The sequence below is a fragment of the Diaporthe citri genome (assembly GCF_014595645.1).
Source record: "Diaporthe citri strain NFHF-8-4 chromosome Unknown scaffold_1, whole genome shotgun sequence".
Taxonomy (NCBI): domain Eukaryota; kingdom Fungi; phylum Ascomycota; class Sordariomycetes; order Diaporthales; family Diaporthaceae; genus Diaporthe; species Diaporthe citri.
Genome location: NW_025064846.1, coordinates 5,118,519 through 5,134,017, shown reverse-complemented (window position 1 = coordinate 5,134,017; position 15,499 = coordinate 5,118,519). Strand labels below are relative to the sequence as shown.

The following is a 15,499-nucleotide window of genomic DNA, read 5'->3' as shown; positions in this document are numbered from 1 at the left end:
TGGGATCTGTGCACTGCCGAGACACGAGCATGCTCGTCCTCTACCGACATCTGGTGTCCCCTGCGGAACATTGCCATCGGCGGAAGGCCGTGCTCGCGGCGATTACGAGAGAAATTAGATTGAATGACCGAGCCATCACATTACATTGCACGCACATCAATGATCGGTCAGGTCCAAGTGGCTGATTTCCTGGGTTATGCCCGGATGTCAACCGTAGAAATGGCCGAGCCACCCCTTCAGCTACTGCAGACTGCGCCCCGATTGGACACGCCCCTGGAGATCCCAGTAATGAGGGCGACGTCTGAGGCGTCGAGGGCATACAGGACTCATTCCGGACGCATTAGGCTAGCTGCCAAGAGTGGCGCGGACTAAAACAAGGGGCGGGCGAGCGGGAGCCGAAAGAACGGCAGCTAATGCTCAAAGGGTCCCTGCGTGCATACGCATGTGGCGCCTGCATTTCCGCCCGCATTGCCCACCGGTCACGGGGTGAGACACATGAAGCCCGTATCCTCACCGTCGGTCAGATATGCAAAGCCAGCCGCAGCTGCCCCTGGCCCCCTCCTCCTCCCCACTCCGCCAACGCACACAGCTCCCTCCTCTTGGCTTTCTGGGCAGGATAGGCTGGTGCAACAAAGCCCGGCGGGTGCACTGGGAGTGCTGGCTTTGTTGAGCCGGCCCAGCTGCCCAGGTGCCAAGGGGAGCTGGGCCATGACGGGCGGGGGAGGTGATGCCCGGTGAATTGAGCTCTTCGTAGGCCATACACCCATCAGATCCACTGTCCCACCATTGCTGCCCGTATTGCTGCAATTGAGGGGTTGCAATTCTGAGGGCAGGGGAGCAAGGTGCGGGTGTGGGCGTGGGTGTAGAAAGGTCGCCGTGGTGACACGCCCTGGTCTGATGTTCTCATTGGTCAGGTCCGGGTGGGAAATATTCAGGCCAGTCAGGATTTCCCGATCGGGCGGGCCTGGAGCTCTGGCCGCAGCTCACTGGCCAGGTTTTCGGTGCGGTTGGCTGGGCCAGGACGACCCCGCCCCAGCTCAGTGAAGCTCTCCTGCAGGCTGAGGGGAGCTCCCTCGGCCATTCACCCCAGGTCGAGGGGCTGGCATTTCGAGAATTGTTGTGGAGGGGCAGACATGGGTGACCAGGGCTTAGGAAGCTCGGGGCACACGCACAAATCGTGCGATTTGGGAAATCCAGGCACCAAGTGGGCAAATGGTTTGGCAAGCTGCGCGAGGGAAGGGGGGGGGGGAAGCACATGGGCGAGCAGGCAAGCCTGCAGAGCTGCGCAATGCGCCCGCCCGCCCGTCACGCCGTGTCCGGTCTCAGGCACAGGGTTTTTAGAGTTTGTGGGGGTCGTCGATCCGGCTGCGGGTTAGCGTTGCACTGGGTCCCACCACACACAGATTCCCGTAGTTTGCGGCTCTGCAGCACCCCGGGCTAAACCTCGGGCCAAGATCGACGTTCATGCATGACGGCGGGTCCCCTGTCTTCTCTTGGCGCCCGGCCGGTTGACTACACACCATCCTTTGTCCCCGTAGTTGTGACTGCTCACGCGCCCGACTTGCTCTTGTTGTGCCTGCTGGCTTTGGGAGGGTGTCACAGGGAACGGAACTGATGAGGGAGGGCCTCCAAAGGGAGGGTGGCGGCTTCACACGAGCAGGTGGGGATGCGTTCATTTTAAACTGTGAGTCAATTGAATTCCATTTGGTTCAATGCTGCGAGCTGGTGATGCTCGAGCTGTGACTCCAGTGCTATGTACCTAAGAATAATGTGCAGTTGTCCCGCGAGTCCATTCCATTTTGTGCAGAACCATCAATCAATCAGTGAAGTCCGAGTGTTCCACGCCCTTGCGACATGAGCCGCCACGGACGACCACTGCCCAGATCCTCCAAGGCCCCCTGAGAAGGCCGATCTCTTTTGTTCAGCTGTTGACTCTCGACGAGGTTGCCCACTTTTGTGAAAGCCGTCCGAATGTTCCACGTCCTGGGTACCATTTTGGTGCCCTAGACAACCACTGTCCAGACCCTGAATGTCGATGCCCTTGTGCCCTTATTTTTTTTTGTGATTTTTTCTTGTTGTTGTTGTCGTGATCCGATGACGGTGGCCGATGGTGTCGGTGCATCCCGAATGTACCACATCCTGGTGACTGTTTGCCACAACGGATGACCACTGTCCATATCTGCCACTGTCGAGGCCCTGTTTAGGCGGCTGAAGTCGACTCCAAACATTCTCGTTCTCCCATCGCCGATCGATCTTTGAGCCGCTCGTAGTGATCACTCGGAGTTGTTCGTAGTCTTCTTGTTGCGGCGCTTGACCTCGGAAGACTTGCGTGGCTGGTACTTGTAGTCAGGGTAGAGGCGCATGAACTCCTCTTTGATGGCCTCAGACTTCTGCTTGTACACGTCGCGAACTTCCTCCGGCTCTTTCTGCCACTGTTGGCCAAGGATCTTGGAGATGTCGTTGTTCTTGGCATCTGGGTTTGCCTCCTTGACAGTCTGGTGTCGCTCGGTGCGGTAGATGATGAAGGGGTTAGGCGGGCGGGGCAGCTTGATGTTGGTGACCAAGACATCGACAGCTCGAAGAATTTTCTCGGGTCCAACGTAAAGACGGGATGGACAGGAGAGGTCACGGACCGCGATGCACTGCAGTCGGGTGATCTCGTCGAAAATCTTGATGATCAATTGCTGGTCATTCTGACCCAAGCCATCCCATGCGACCGCGTCCACGGCGCAAACCTTGGCGGAGTTGTGAGCATGGAGCTGGATGCCCATGTTGTCAATGATGTTGAGGAACTCGAAAGGGTTGCCTGTGCCATTGGGGATGGTGCCATTGCTTCCGATGAAGTTCAGAACGTAGGTGAGGGTGGGGGAAACATGGAAATCGATGGGGAGAGAAGCCCTCTTCAGCGCCGCGTTGGAGGCGACCAGATTCTGCTGGAGAGTGGCCATGATGACAGCGATTGAAGTTTCAGCTGTTTGGCTTTGCTGGAGTGATCAATTTTGCTGAAAGTTGGTTTCGCTGAGGTTGGCGTTGCTGGAGGTTGATGTTGCTGGGGCAAGGTAGGTCTCACAGAGATCGATGGATGAAGAAGGATGGGAGAGAGGGTTTAAATAGTTCTGAGAGGAAAGAAGCGAAAGATGAATCTTATTGTAATCAGGCCCGCTGATTGAGAAAGGAGGTGGTTGTATTGAAATATTACGGAAAGGGATGGGATGAAAATTGAGAAGCGCATTGTACCTTTGTTGTTGCTATTCATTTGGCAGCCAATCAGAATATTTCCCTTGGGGCCTAATTGGAAGATCAGATGAATTTCGAAGGGACCATACAATTGGCCCTCGCCATTGTCTACCCCCAAGCTGCCCACAGCTGCCATTCACTGCCCCACTACACACACACTCAAAACAAACCTCGCGCGTCAGCGACCACCCATCCACCTTCTTACCCACGACCTACCTTTTCCAAGTCGCAACGCGTGACGCAAAACTTGCAACACGCGACGCAAAACTCGTAACTTGCAACCCAAAGTCGCAACCCACCACAGTTCAGCGCCCCTGGCCGGTGCTACTCAGCCAAGATGGACATCGAGAATCATGGGAAGGTCTATCTCCCCGACAGAGTCATTCATGCCAGCAGAGAGGATGGTAAGGCGTACCGCAACGACATTTCGATGCGAATGGCTGGAAACAAGTACTTCATCCAGATCCTCCGACAGGGAGGAGTCCAGAAGGACCAACGCATCCTGAGAGTCGCCCGACTGTTGGATCAGCTCAATGGACAGGAGCAGAAACTTATCGACTTGACTGACGAACTTTTCGACATCTGCGACAGAGAGAAGTTGCGGTACGTAGGCTATCATCCCCGTCTGGAGCGCCTCATGAAGGACGTGCGCTACGCTGCAGACTTCGTGGATGAGTACGCAAAGAGAGTCGGCCTCTGGTTGGACTACCACCGCACACATGGCATCGGACTTGGTGATACTGCCAGATCTTCCCTTCAAAACAGCATCTCAAAGCAGCGAGAGTTCACTACAGGCCTCGTGTGGTCTGCGGCCATGGCCAATCCCGCCGGAATGATTCGACCCCCTGGTCCAGGCAAACTTCCCTACGGTGTAAGAGCCTCTTTCCCACACACATACGCTGCTAGTTCACCTCGACTGACTTGACTTTTAGCCTCGAGGTGCCCCCAACCCTGAGCTGCAGGAGCCTCGGAAGTACAAGGATGGCAAGGTTGTCCCTATCGCGGAGAAAAACCCCCAGACCGGTGATTTGCAGCCCTTGAACTGGCGATACGACCCAGACATCCGTTACCCCACTTCTTACAACAAGTTTCTGCGTTTTGATGGTCCGTACTTTTCTCCCAACAAGCCGAAGGATTCTGCCGAGTTGAACGAGTTCTTCCTGCCCGCGTCTTTGGTCAAGATTCGGGACTACTACACCAGAAGATACGTTCATGCCGAGAACATCGTCATGAACTCAGGCCGTATGCCTTACCGAAGCCCGGAGCAGGAGGCAGAATTTCAGGAAGAGCAAAAGGTTTGAATCGACATCTTCACTATCTAGCTCAGCGCTAACCTATCTCTATAGTTGCTTGGAGATTCGCTTGCACTTTCATCTGGTGAGAATTATGACCGTTTCTCGATTGTGGTGAGTACTGAATATTTCTAATTTACGTGGTGTGTCTTGACTGAGATGTACCAGAAAGAACTGCCCCACGATGAGCCGGTTGAGAACGCAACTCGGCCATATGTGTGGATCAAGCCAGGAACTTCCACGAGGCAGGTCAATTTCGGAAGCGGAACAGGAAAGTTCAAGCCAGAGGACCTCAACCGGGCAATGAAGCATCACGAGACCAACATGCCGCACAATGTCCCTACTGTTGATCACGGCATCCGCCTTCTTATGAACCGGAACATTGAGAATGAGGAGGTGCCCTGAGGGAAAGTAATGAATCAAGGTCAACCGGTAAACCCGGTATTTGAACAGGCTTTGAGAAAAACATCAGATCGAGGCGTTTCATGGCAAGTTGAGTAGTCGAATGCGTCTTGGGATTGAATTACCAGACCGAGGTGACCGAGAAGACTACAGCATGAGATAGAGACACGAGCCTGAATTGAAGTCCGCTCATTGAACATAATTGGGTGCTCCATTGCGAATGGCAATCAAGCCCTTCTTGATTTTGACTGACCACAAACGCAGGTCTTGGTTCTTCCAACACAACTACCTGAAATGTCCCAGTCTCCCACCCTCTGCCCCACTACACACTCACCCCTGTACGTTTTCACCAGTCCACGTTTTCACCATTCCACGTTTTCACCCATCTATTCACACGCGTAGCTTTCCAACTCGTACCTTTCCATACTCGTGCCCCCGCACCCGTACCCTTCCACACTCTCAAATATCCAAACTTGTATCTTTCCTCCCTGACGATCTCCTCAGTCTAGACGTTGTCAAGGTCACTCCGCGTTTCTCCTACAGCCAAATTACGCACAAACTTCAACACCAGGACCCAGGATGGCTGATATGAAGCCCAAGGTGACTGCCGTCCATGATGGCCAGGGCAGGATGGCTCTCTACATTGACGAGAGCTTGGGACAGGAGGACGTCGTGTCGCGCATCGCGCCGAGATATCAGTAAGTCTGGCCGCGAAAGCTCTGAGGTGCATGACTGATCAAAGCTTCTGAAGGCACATTGCCATCCGTGGGGAGCCTTGCGTTGTCTTTTTCGACAAGAATGCGCGCATGTTTTGCATTGGTCCTGTCTTCTACAAGCAGGAACTGATGGACAGGCCTGGTCGATACGAGCACATCACCGATCTCGATTGGCTCCCGAATGCTCGCCCCTCCGTCCCTGCTCTTCCCTCCGGCTCTGCTGGCCCCTCCGGCTCTGCTGGCCCCTCCGGCTCTGCTGGTCCCTCCGGCTCTGCTGGTCCCTCCGACCCTGCCGGTTCTGCCGACCCTGCTGCCTCAGGTGCGAGCACCAACAAGATCCATCGTCCACCCACACCGTGGACCGTTTTCATGCAGGAAAAGTTGCATGAGATGCGCGAAGAGAACCCCGATATTTCCTTCGGTGAAGTCTCGAAGGAGGCGTCTCGTCAGTGGAAGGCCGCTTCCGACGAGGTCAAGGGCTTTTACCAGGAGTTAGCGAAGCATGTGGCTGACATGAACCCGTGAGGCGACATGCGAGCCAGCAAGACACACGGAGCAAGATGACCCGGACAACTATACCTACGTCCTCACTCCTCTCCTTCACTCAAATCTGTGAATTTGCGGCGTCTCGGAAGGGAGGCACGGCACTTTAACACATAATAGAGTGGAGCCAAAAAAAAAAAACGAAAAAGAGAAAAGAAAGAAAAGACATTGATCGACATCGTGCATTCTGCACAAAATCGCAGCACCACGCCTTCACCAGGAAAACGATCAGGGAGGTCGAAGGTATACATAAGGCGGTCGACTCGAAGTACGGTTTGTGCCTTGCTCTTAGGTGAGCGAGTGTACGTCTTGGGGTGCCATTGCTCTTAGATGAGGGAGGCGCCATCTTCAAACCAAGGAAACTCGAAACGACAGACACACCAACAACCACGACCACCATCTCTTAGTACAGCCGAACGACGACGAAGGATCTGGGGGGCTGAGATGGATCTGGGAAATGCATGGAGCCCTGCGAGTATGGCGTCGGTGAGGGCGTCAGAATGGACTTTCATCATGGACACGGACGGCACTTTCCCCCCTCATCATCACTCAGTTATTTCGCATGCCTCGTCAGCAGGACATGCAGTTTTGATTTCACTGGCACTGGAACGGGGTGGAGGTTCCACTAATGCATGGGATTTGGACTACGGCACCGTTGAGGGCGTTGCAAAAGGAGTTCACCATGAAAACGGACGACACACCCCTTTCATCATCACTCAAAAGTTTGGCACGCCTCGTCAGTAGGGCATGCAGGTTTGTTTTTCATGGATTCAGGTTTGACTTTTCACGACACTACGAGGGGGTGGGCGAGTTCCACTAATGCATTGGAATCTGGAGTACGGCGTCGGTGAGGGCGTTGGAAAGGATGTTACCATGGAAACGGACAGCATAACCCCCCATTCACCACAGGATTCAGGCTCGGTTCGCACCGGCTCGACTGGCCAGTCATCATGATCCAGATAGTACAAAATCAAAAAAAGGCTTTAGGCCACCAAAAGAATTTCGTGTGTGCGATGTGAAGCCTCGTGCGTCTGGTGTGTGTGCCCTAAGCTACATGTGACTACTGCTGCTGCTGCGGTGTGCCCCCCTCCTTCGAGTCCGAGCTGCGCGCCCAAATGAAGGTGGCACAGCGCCACTGGGAATTCTTCTCCTTCTGCCCGGACGGCCCCAGCGGCCGTGAGCACATGTAGAATGTGCGGCCGCAGTTGATCCCGGCCTTCTTAACGACGTAGCTGATGCAGGGCTCGCCGTGCTCGCACAGCGGTGCGACCTTCTTCTTGCCCAGCAGCTTCGACCACGACTCTTTAGACTCTACAGGGTCAAACACCCTCCCGCGGTCTCCCTCGCCACCATTTGCAGGTTCGTCTGCCTCCTCGTCTTGGTCAATCGTACCGTCCGACTGTGATATGGTAGTCGAAGCCGCCTTTCCATTCTCCTGCTCTCCCTGTTCCTCCGCGATAGCCTTCGGCGCCGATGTCTTGGGCTTGAAGAAGCCCATCAAGCTGCTCTGCGCCGGACCAGACTTGACTGTGTCTTTTCCCGTCCCCGTCTTCGCTTTCTTCTGAGGCCGACTTGATACGCTCGGTGCGCTACGTTTGGGAAGAGCCGCTGGGGATGTGGTCTTGCTTGGGGACTTGAAGTCCGTCGTCAACGAAGCTGAGGGCCGAATGGGGGTGGCGGCAGGGGACGGAGATGGTGGAACGTTGGATGTCTGTGTGCTGGGGAGCTCATCAGTTTCGCCGACGGACTCGGTGCCGGTGGGAAGGTTCGGAGTTCGCTTTACGGTCGGTTGAGCGGGCTTCTTTGTGAACATGTCCTTGATACTGCGGCGACGGTGGAACTCATTCAGCAGCTTCGCTGACTGTGGTAGCAGATCTTTGGTGTCCCAATCCCTGAGCCGCTTGCCCTCCTTGTACATGCCTTCGGGGTTCATCATGTCTGAAAGATGGACACCCTGGCCTCCCTTCCTGACGCAGTCCGCTAGGGTCGCGTAGACAGGGCAGTGATCGGATCCCAGCAAGCCCTCCTGAATATCGGCGTCCTCAAACCACTCTTTCAAGCCGGCCGTGCATAGGATGTAATCGATTCGGCTGCCAAAGTTGCCAGGCCGGGCATTCTTCTTGGTCTCCCAGCAGGTGAACATGCCTTGTCGGTCGGGGTGGAAACATCGGGTGGTATCCCACATCACAGGCTCCTCTCGTCCCTCATCCCTTTCTCCGATAACTTGACCCTCGAAGACGAGCTGGTTGAAGAAGCGCCTTGAAGGGGAGGAGAGGAAATCCTCCAAGGTCATGCCTTCCTTTCGGAGGTGCTCCGCGCAACCAGCGGTGTCGATATCTGTACGTATGATGTTAAGGTCTCCCGCAAGAACCACTTGCTTGCCCATGGCAGCAAGATTCCGGATCCTCGCATCAAGAGCACTCATGAAGCCCATGCGGAAATCAGTCCTGGTGTCGTCTCGGGTGGCAGGCACGTAGACGCCGATGAGGACAAAGGCAAGGAACTCGAGGACAACACAACGTCCCTCGGAATCGAGCATCACCTCGTCTACTGGTCCAATGATTTGATCCTCGCGGGGATATCCGCCAATTTGTTGATCGGCGGGGAGGTCTCGAAACTTGGTTGTAGACTTAGGGGCGCAGAGCACTCCGGTCAGGCCCTCCTCGGCTCGGATGGGACAACACTTTGAGTTCCTCGTGTATACTGCAACTCCCGAGTACCCTGAAAAAATGTCAGCGCGGATGTCCAGGAACAAGAACATGCGAGCCCAGTGCACCTACCTTTCTTGTCTTTGGGTAAGCTGAAGAAGACGTCCCAGCCGGAAACCAGCACCATGTCATCCGTCAGATCTTTCCGCTGGATCTTGGCTTCCTGCATGATGACAATGTCCGCCTCCAGGATGTCAAACATGGCCTAAGGGCTGTCAGTCTTCCTCGTCTTCAACAGTGATCGAGTATGGGGAAGCTTGCCTGGAAAGACCGCTTCTGATTCCATGGCGCATATCCGAACGGGTTCCTGGGAGAAAGAGGATAAGCACATGGCCATTGGGTCCGTATCCCTCTCGATATGTGTAAGACAGAGAGCTGGGAGGCGGCCTGCAGCCCAGCTCAGGCGCAACATACCTGATGCCGTTCACTGCAACGCCGGTCAGTCACGGACCAACACCAGGACAGGAAGGTGCGGGGGCTCACCATTCCAAGTAGTAATACGCAGACCCATTGTTGCGGCTGTAAATTTTCATGTGGTCCGGCCGGCAGTGCTCGACTGCCTGTCTCAGTCTCCTGTCGTCTCGCCGTGCGAGTGGTTGCGGTTTTCGGGATTCGCGGACATCCCAACAAGTAGACGGAAGAGAAAGGTGGCAGAGAGGCAGGGTAACAGAAACAGACTTCCCCAAACAAGAGAGCTTGGATCTTCTCAGGAACATGAGACTACAGCTTGATCTCCCCAATTCCCACAGTATCACGGCGATGTTTCAACCTTGGCAACAGATATCCTCCGCGTATTTCAATCCGCCGTTCAGCTCCCGAGTCGCGTTCGCCACTTACAGCAGGAGCGGCGTCTCAGCCATCTCCCTCGCGAACCCCACACGCGGTCGCGCTAGAGCGGGAGAGAGCCAGCTGCCAGAGCTTGGCTAGCCGGGATGAGCTCGCTGACTAAGCGGCCGCCCATCTCCTAATCGTCAGTGGTCTGATTCAAACCTCAACCGCCCGAATCCCTCCTCTCCCCAGCGAAATACCCACTACCGAAAACAATCGAGCCTCTCCACTCCCACACCACCATCGAGAATCCGCCGAAGATGTTCCCGCAGCGACAGATCATGCGCTCCGCGCCGCGCTTCCTGCGCTCCCCCGCCGTCCAGCGCCGCTTTATGAGCTCGCCCGCCCCCAAGGCCGGCGAGAACGCCTTCGTCAAGGAGCGCGAGGCCGTCAAGGAGCACGCCGCCGGCACCACTGGTGAGTCTCTCCGAGGGCCCGAGGAGTACGGGGGCCGGCCAATTGGCTGGCAGAGGGGCAGCTAGACTGACACGGGGCCCGTACAGAACTCTGGAAGAAGATCTCCATCTAGTATGACATCACCCTCACTGCCCCGAGTACATCCCTCATCACCAAGCTGTGCCAATTGCATTTCCGCGAACCGAAGCTGTGAAGCCTACTGTGGGACGGAGGAAGGCCATCGGGGAAGAGGAATCAGAAGGGCGGCCCAGCGTCCTGGGGACGGCAAGCACGATTTCCCCAGGGAGCAGCCGGGAGAAGCCGGGCCAGCGGAGGGAAGGGCGATGGGCACACATACGACGACGGCATTTCCGCCGCAGCCATCATGAAACACGGAGTGCTAACCAACTCGAACTACAGCGCCTGCATCCCTGGGCTCGCCCTCGCCGGTGCCAACGCCTACTGGCTGTGGACGGAGCACTGGGAGCACTGGTCTCACATGCCCCCCCTGGAGGAGCGCACCGAGTACCCCTACCAGAACATCCGGACCAAGAACTTCCCCTGGGGAGACGGCGACAAGACCCTCTTGTAAGTTTGGCTCCGCGTTGTCGCCAGCCTGGGCGGAGTCGAGACAGGCGCGGCTAGTCTGGCACGGAGTTCGCTAATACCTCCTCGCAGCTGGAACGACTCAGTCAACTACCACAACAAGGACAAGACCACCTAAGCTGGGGACGAGTCTATTTCAGAATATGGAGGAGGAGCCTGCGAGAGCTGGCATGGCGAGATAGAGCGCCGGACAACCGTCGCAGACAAATCGACCTGTACATGTTTTCCTAGAGTCACAGCAATCGATTATACCATTCATATATGACGGGCATTTGTGTCTGAATTACACGGTGGCCATGCTATATTACCAGCGGCAATTTGCTCACTTTACGCTTACGGTGTCGCTCGCTCTCTTGAACATGTTCAGCAGCCACCGCGATGATCTCTATCCACTTGCCGTCAAGCCAAGGTAGATTGGAAGATGACTGACCTAGCCATGTCCTGATGCGACTGACTGACAACTACCTTGCCCTGGACAAACCACACCCAGTTCACTTCCGAGAAGCAAGCCCTTCGCGGCGATCCAAGCAGCCCATTCTCTGTGACGGATGCGATTACCGAGGCCCGCTGGCCGTGTCGAGAAGTGGCTGGGTGGTGGGCATTGGCGACGAACGATGTGCCTCCATACACGACGCCTTTGGCGTCGCTCAAACCTTCGTCGCCTCGCTCCTTAGCTCGATGAATTTAGCCGCCAGGTCATTCGAAACCTTGACGTCGCCTCTTACCCTCATGATCGTCGACATCTTAGCGGTTACCTCCAGCTTCTTCTGTAGGTCCTCCACGGCTGCGTAGTAATCGAAAGCCCGTCTCAAGGCTCCCATGGCCTTATTGAGATATTCCGTCCTCCTGTTCGAAGGACCAGGACCGGCGCCAGGCGCTGGCGCCATCTTGCCTGCGGTGCCTACGTGGGCATCTGCGAGGCTGGAGTACATGGTCGCGGCCATATAAGACCCATCGCATTCGAGACACCGCGGTATGACGACAAGGAGAAGCTTCTCTGCGGCCTCAAACTCGTCGAGCGAAATAAGCACGTCCGCTATGGTACCCATGGATTGCCACAGCAGATTCATAAGCCGTGCTTTCCAGGCAAGGTTGGCAGCGCGCATGGCGGCAGAAAAGCCGCGCTGGGGACGCCCTGCCTTTTGGAATAGCTGCGCCTTCATGAGGAGCAGGCGTGTTCGGACGCCAACGTCCTTGTCCTGGTCGTGGCTGTCGGAAATCAGCTGTTCGACTTTGGCGAAGGCGGCTTGGAGGTCGCCACGTCGGATGAGCAATTCGTAATGCAGCGAGTCGACGACGAAGGTGAGATCGGATTCGAGGTCGTCAGGCTTGGACTGCATGATTTGTGAGAGGAGGTATTCTACTCCGTCTAAATCATTGCGGTGGAGGTCTCTGCGCAGCTTGACAAGCGCACGCAATTTCTGCCAGTATTTCTTGGCCCTCCATGTCCGCAGGGAGTCCTCGTTGATGCTTTCGAGAAACTTCATTCCCTCATTGTACTTGCCCTTGGTTGCCAGGATGCTTGCTAGCCGACATGTGATCTTCAGTGTATCATCCAGCATGGCGTTGGGCGCATGGCAACGAAGAAAAACCTCACACATCATCTTGGACAGGAAGGCAACTCCGACTCTGTCCCAGACGGCAATGTTGAGTGATATGTGGGTGCCAATCATGTTGACGAGGTTCCGTTCGACCAGGAGATGTGAGCTGCGCGCGATGTTCTCGAGTGCAGTGGCAACACTATCGCCACTCAGCAGACCCTGCTTAGCTTCGCTCAGCAAAGCTGAGCTCCAGGTTGACCACATTCCCGTTTCCTTGGCTTTCACTCGGAGGAAGGCGAGTGTTTCCCGGCCGGTGGCACTGATGCTGCTCGACTCTAGATCTTCCACCAGGCGTGGATGCTGGAGGCCGAAGTTGTAGAAGAAATTCAAGGCAAAGTTGAGGCAGTTTTGGTCCCGTTTCTCTCGGGCGGTCGCAATTGTCTCCAGCATAGTGGACACAGCATCCTTATAGCAGCCAAAGTCTGCTTGGAGCACAGCGAGGTTCAACAAGGCATAATGGTAGTGCTCTCTGTCACTGTTCTGCATGGTGTAGTCAAAATACCGATGTAGGTAATCAAACGACGTGGGGTAGTCTCCTGATTTCCAAGCCTCGAGGAACCTAGCCCGGGTTAGAGTGGTTGCGCCCAAGCTGATGTGATCGATGGTCTCACCTGAGATAATGCCCAAGTTTGGGGTTTGTGCGGCTCGATTCCAGGAGATCAGAAAATTGTCTCTGGATTGGTCGAGGGACGCGAAGGCCATATCCTGGTGGCGGCTGTGTTAGATGGCTGCTGGATAGTTCAGCGAGGCATGTACTTACTCTGCATCTGAGCCACTTGGAACTCGATCAGGCGATCCAAGCAGTGAGCGCTGACGGGAACATGAGAAGAGCTCAAATCTCCGTAGGCAATAGACTCGATAGAGGCGGCGCCCTCTCCCCAATCCTGCCGACAGATGTCGAGAACCTTGTCAAACCGGACTGGGCCCGAGGAAGGGTTGCGTCTGGTCCAGGCTGAGGCTGTTGGTTGTCGGTAGACGATCAGATCCTTCCACAAATTCGAGGAATCCGAGAACTGCAGCCTGTTGAACTCCAGCTGTGCTCGCCGAATGAACAAGGCCAGAGGGGAGTTGGGCACGAGGGGTATTCTACTTGTTTGGGCGCCGGGCTCGGGATCGACCATTTGCTGGATATCTTCCTTGGTTGCGAGTAGGGATGACCGTCGGTCAAAGAAGTCATGTAGAGCGTCTAACGAATCGATGGCCCATAATTTGGAGAGGAAAAGATCCCAGAGTCGGCGGCCGGGCAGACCGACGGCGGTAGAGAAGGGGAGCAGCAGAGACTCGAAGGTCTTGATGGACTTCACAAGATCGATGTCATCTTGAGCCTTCTGCCAGAGTCCCTGGGGGCCTGGCAGGTCTTTGTTTACGTCGGTGCCGGTGTGAGAAGCCAGGAAGGACAGGACGGGGATGATGCCGTCGCCAGGAACGGCGCCTTCTGTGTAAAGCTCGACAAGGACCAGAAGGCCAATGTCCGAAGGCATGAGAAATCGAGACATGGTGGGGTCTTGAGCATCTGTGCTGTGCTCAAGATGACGGGTCACGAGACTTATCGTGGGGGATAAAAAGCCATGAAGTGGTCTTCATGTCAAATTGTGAGAAACCTGAAAGATTGAAATGCCTTGCTCAACGGCGACGTTGAGTGCTTGGCAGCGTCTTGCCGTGTGTTGAGGCTGCAGTGGAAGTCGCGATGCAAACGCGTAGAACTGGACCAATTGGAAGTTGCGATCTTACCGCAGGTACATGCACGCCCAGTACCTGACCTGCCGAGCTTGGCCTGGAGCCAGCGCCGCTGTGCGGCACCACCAGACCTGGCAGACTGCCTGGGTACCTAGGCCAAGCAACTGTGCTTGACTTAGCAGTCAATTGCGGGTTTCAAAGCTTATAATTTGCTTCCATCAAGACGGCCTCGGATGTCAAAGCATGTGTGTGGCCCTACCTGGGTAGCTTGGGCGTTTACTCCGAGTTCTCGAGAGGATAAACAAGCCCCTTGTCAGAGGTTTCATCGAGATGTCAGCCAGGGGCTCATTCATATGGGAGCTCCCGAGGGGCGCTGGGGCCTCCGGACCACGGGGTTACGAAGGGGGCCCCGGATCGAGCAGTAATGGCTCTGACAGGTGAGACAAGGTGGAGCTAAAACAACAAGTGCCCCACCGCCGGGAGTCGATGGTACAAGTGAAGCACGCTTGCTGTCTGTGGTTGCACACCTAGACTGACTACAAGTAGTCCAGGTCGTCTGTCTTCTGTTCTGTTCTGTTCTGTTCTGTCCTGGTCCGTGCTATTCAGTTCTGTGTTGCCATGCTGCAGGGTGTGGCGGTCGTTGACTCGTCCGGCGACTGCGCTTGTAAAGCTTAGGAGCTTGCCACAGGCAGTCCTCTGACTCCAGGAGGGCTCCGCGAGTGGCCGGGCGGACTGGCGGGAAGGGTGGGATGGTGGGACGCTTTCTCGAGGCGGCCGGAAACGTCATTTGGGATAGACACCTGCTAATAAAGTGCCCTTGTCGCCGTCATCGAATGCAGCCACTGATCAAATCGCACACCCGGTCCAAGGACACTACGATACGTGAGCCATGTCAAAGGAATCATGTCTCTCACAGACTACGTGCCCACAGTCAGGACAGTCTGACCACTGGGCGCCTTTGCCCTGTACAGTCAACTTCCGCAAATGGACCCAACCTCGAAGGCGAGGCGATGGAAGGTCACCGTTGTACCTTGCACTTGGAATCTCCGAGGAAGGGGTAGATACTGTACCTAGGTAGACTGTCCTCTGTAGTCCAATGCCATGGAGTTGGGCTCGATGAGGTACGAAGGCTCACGAGTACTTGGTCCCTTGGGCTGCCCCATGATCCTTGGACATCCCGTGGCCCCATGTGAAGGCCGGTCAAATGTAACCCAAGAGCAGGAGTTGAATCAGTGGTGAGGTACCTAGGTAAGTTATCTCAAACACCCACCCACCACACACACCAAACACCCGGCTTATCAGCCACAGCTCGTGCACTGTCGAGAACACGAGAGTCAGGCACCACTTGGACGACCGGCGTTGCAGGGCCCAGACTGCCTGGGTATACGTGAATGTTCCCACCTGCACCACAGAGACGCTCAGGCCGCTGCCGCAACGTTATGGGTCTGGACTAGCCGCCTGCGGCACTGCACAGGAGCACAGGTGCCAGGCCC

General features: G+C 55.7%; 6 protein-coding genes across 6 annotated transcripts; 3 read left to right on the top strand and 3 right to left on the bottom strand.

Moving 5' to 3' along the window:
* Nucleotides 1-2,273: 2,273 nt before the first annotated feature.
* Nucleotides 2,274-2,948, bottom strand: INS49_001409 (uncharacterized protein; the record flags this gene model as incomplete). Its single annotated transcript, XM_043162238.1, has 1 exon — nt 2,274-2,948. One exon carries the CDS (start codon nt 2,946-2,948, stop codon nt 2,274-2,276), a length of 675 nt encoding a protein of 224 aa, XP_043030744.1.
* Nucleotides 2,949-3,574: 626 nt separating this feature from the next.
* INS49_001408 (uncharacterized protein) lies at nt 3,575-4,934 on the top strand (the record flags this gene model as incomplete). The annotated part of the gene is made up of 4 exons (XM_043162237.1): nt 3,575-4,108; nt 4,170-4,532; nt 4,584-4,643; nt 4,698-4,934. 4 exons carry the CDS (start codon nt 3,575-3,577, stop codon nt 4,932-4,934), a joined length of 1,194 nt encoding a protein of 397 aa, XP_043030743.1.
* Nucleotides 4,935-5,510: 576 nt separating this feature from the next.
* Nucleotides 5,511-6,172, top strand: INS49_001407 (uncharacterized protein; the record flags this gene model as incomplete). The annotated part of the gene is made up of 2 exons (XM_043162236.1): nt 5,511-5,629; nt 5,683-6,172. 2 exons carry the CDS (start codon nt 5,511-5,513, stop codon nt 6,170-6,172), a joined length of 609 nt encoding a protein of 202 aa, XP_043030742.1.
* Nucleotides 6,173-7,250: 1,078 nt separating this feature from the next.
* INS49_001406 (uncharacterized protein) lies at nt 7,251-9,409 on the bottom strand (the record flags this gene model as incomplete). Its single annotated transcript, XM_043162235.1, has 4 exons — nt 7,251-8,911; nt 8,971-9,103; nt 9,228-9,325; nt 9,382-9,409. 4 exons carry the CDS (start codon nt 9,407-9,409, stop codon nt 7,251-7,253), a joined length of 1,920 nt encoding a protein of 639 aa, XP_043030741.1.
* Nucleotides 9,410-9,986: 577 nt separating this feature from the next.
* On the top strand, nt 9,987-10,846 carry INS49_001405 (uncharacterized protein; the record flags this gene model as incomplete). Its single annotated transcript, XM_043162234.1, has 4 exons — nt 9,987-10,143; nt 10,230-10,254; nt 10,543-10,710; nt 10,801-10,846. 4 exons carry the CDS (start codon nt 9,987-9,989, stop codon nt 10,844-10,846), a joined length of 396 nt encoding a protein of 131 aa, XP_043030740.1.
* Nucleotides 10,847-11,375: 529 nt separating this feature from the next.
* INS49_001404 (uncharacterized protein) lies at nt 11,376-13,825 on the bottom strand (the record flags this gene model as incomplete). Its single annotated transcript, XM_043162233.1, has 3 exons — nt 11,376-12,888; nt 12,941-13,034; nt 13,090-13,825. The coding sequence occupies 3 exons, from the start codon at nt 13,823-13,825 to the stop codon at nt 11,376-11,378; spliced, it is 2,343 nt and encodes a 780-aa protein (XP_043030739.1).
* Between the last annotated feature and the right edge of the window lie 1,674 nt (nt 13,826-15,499).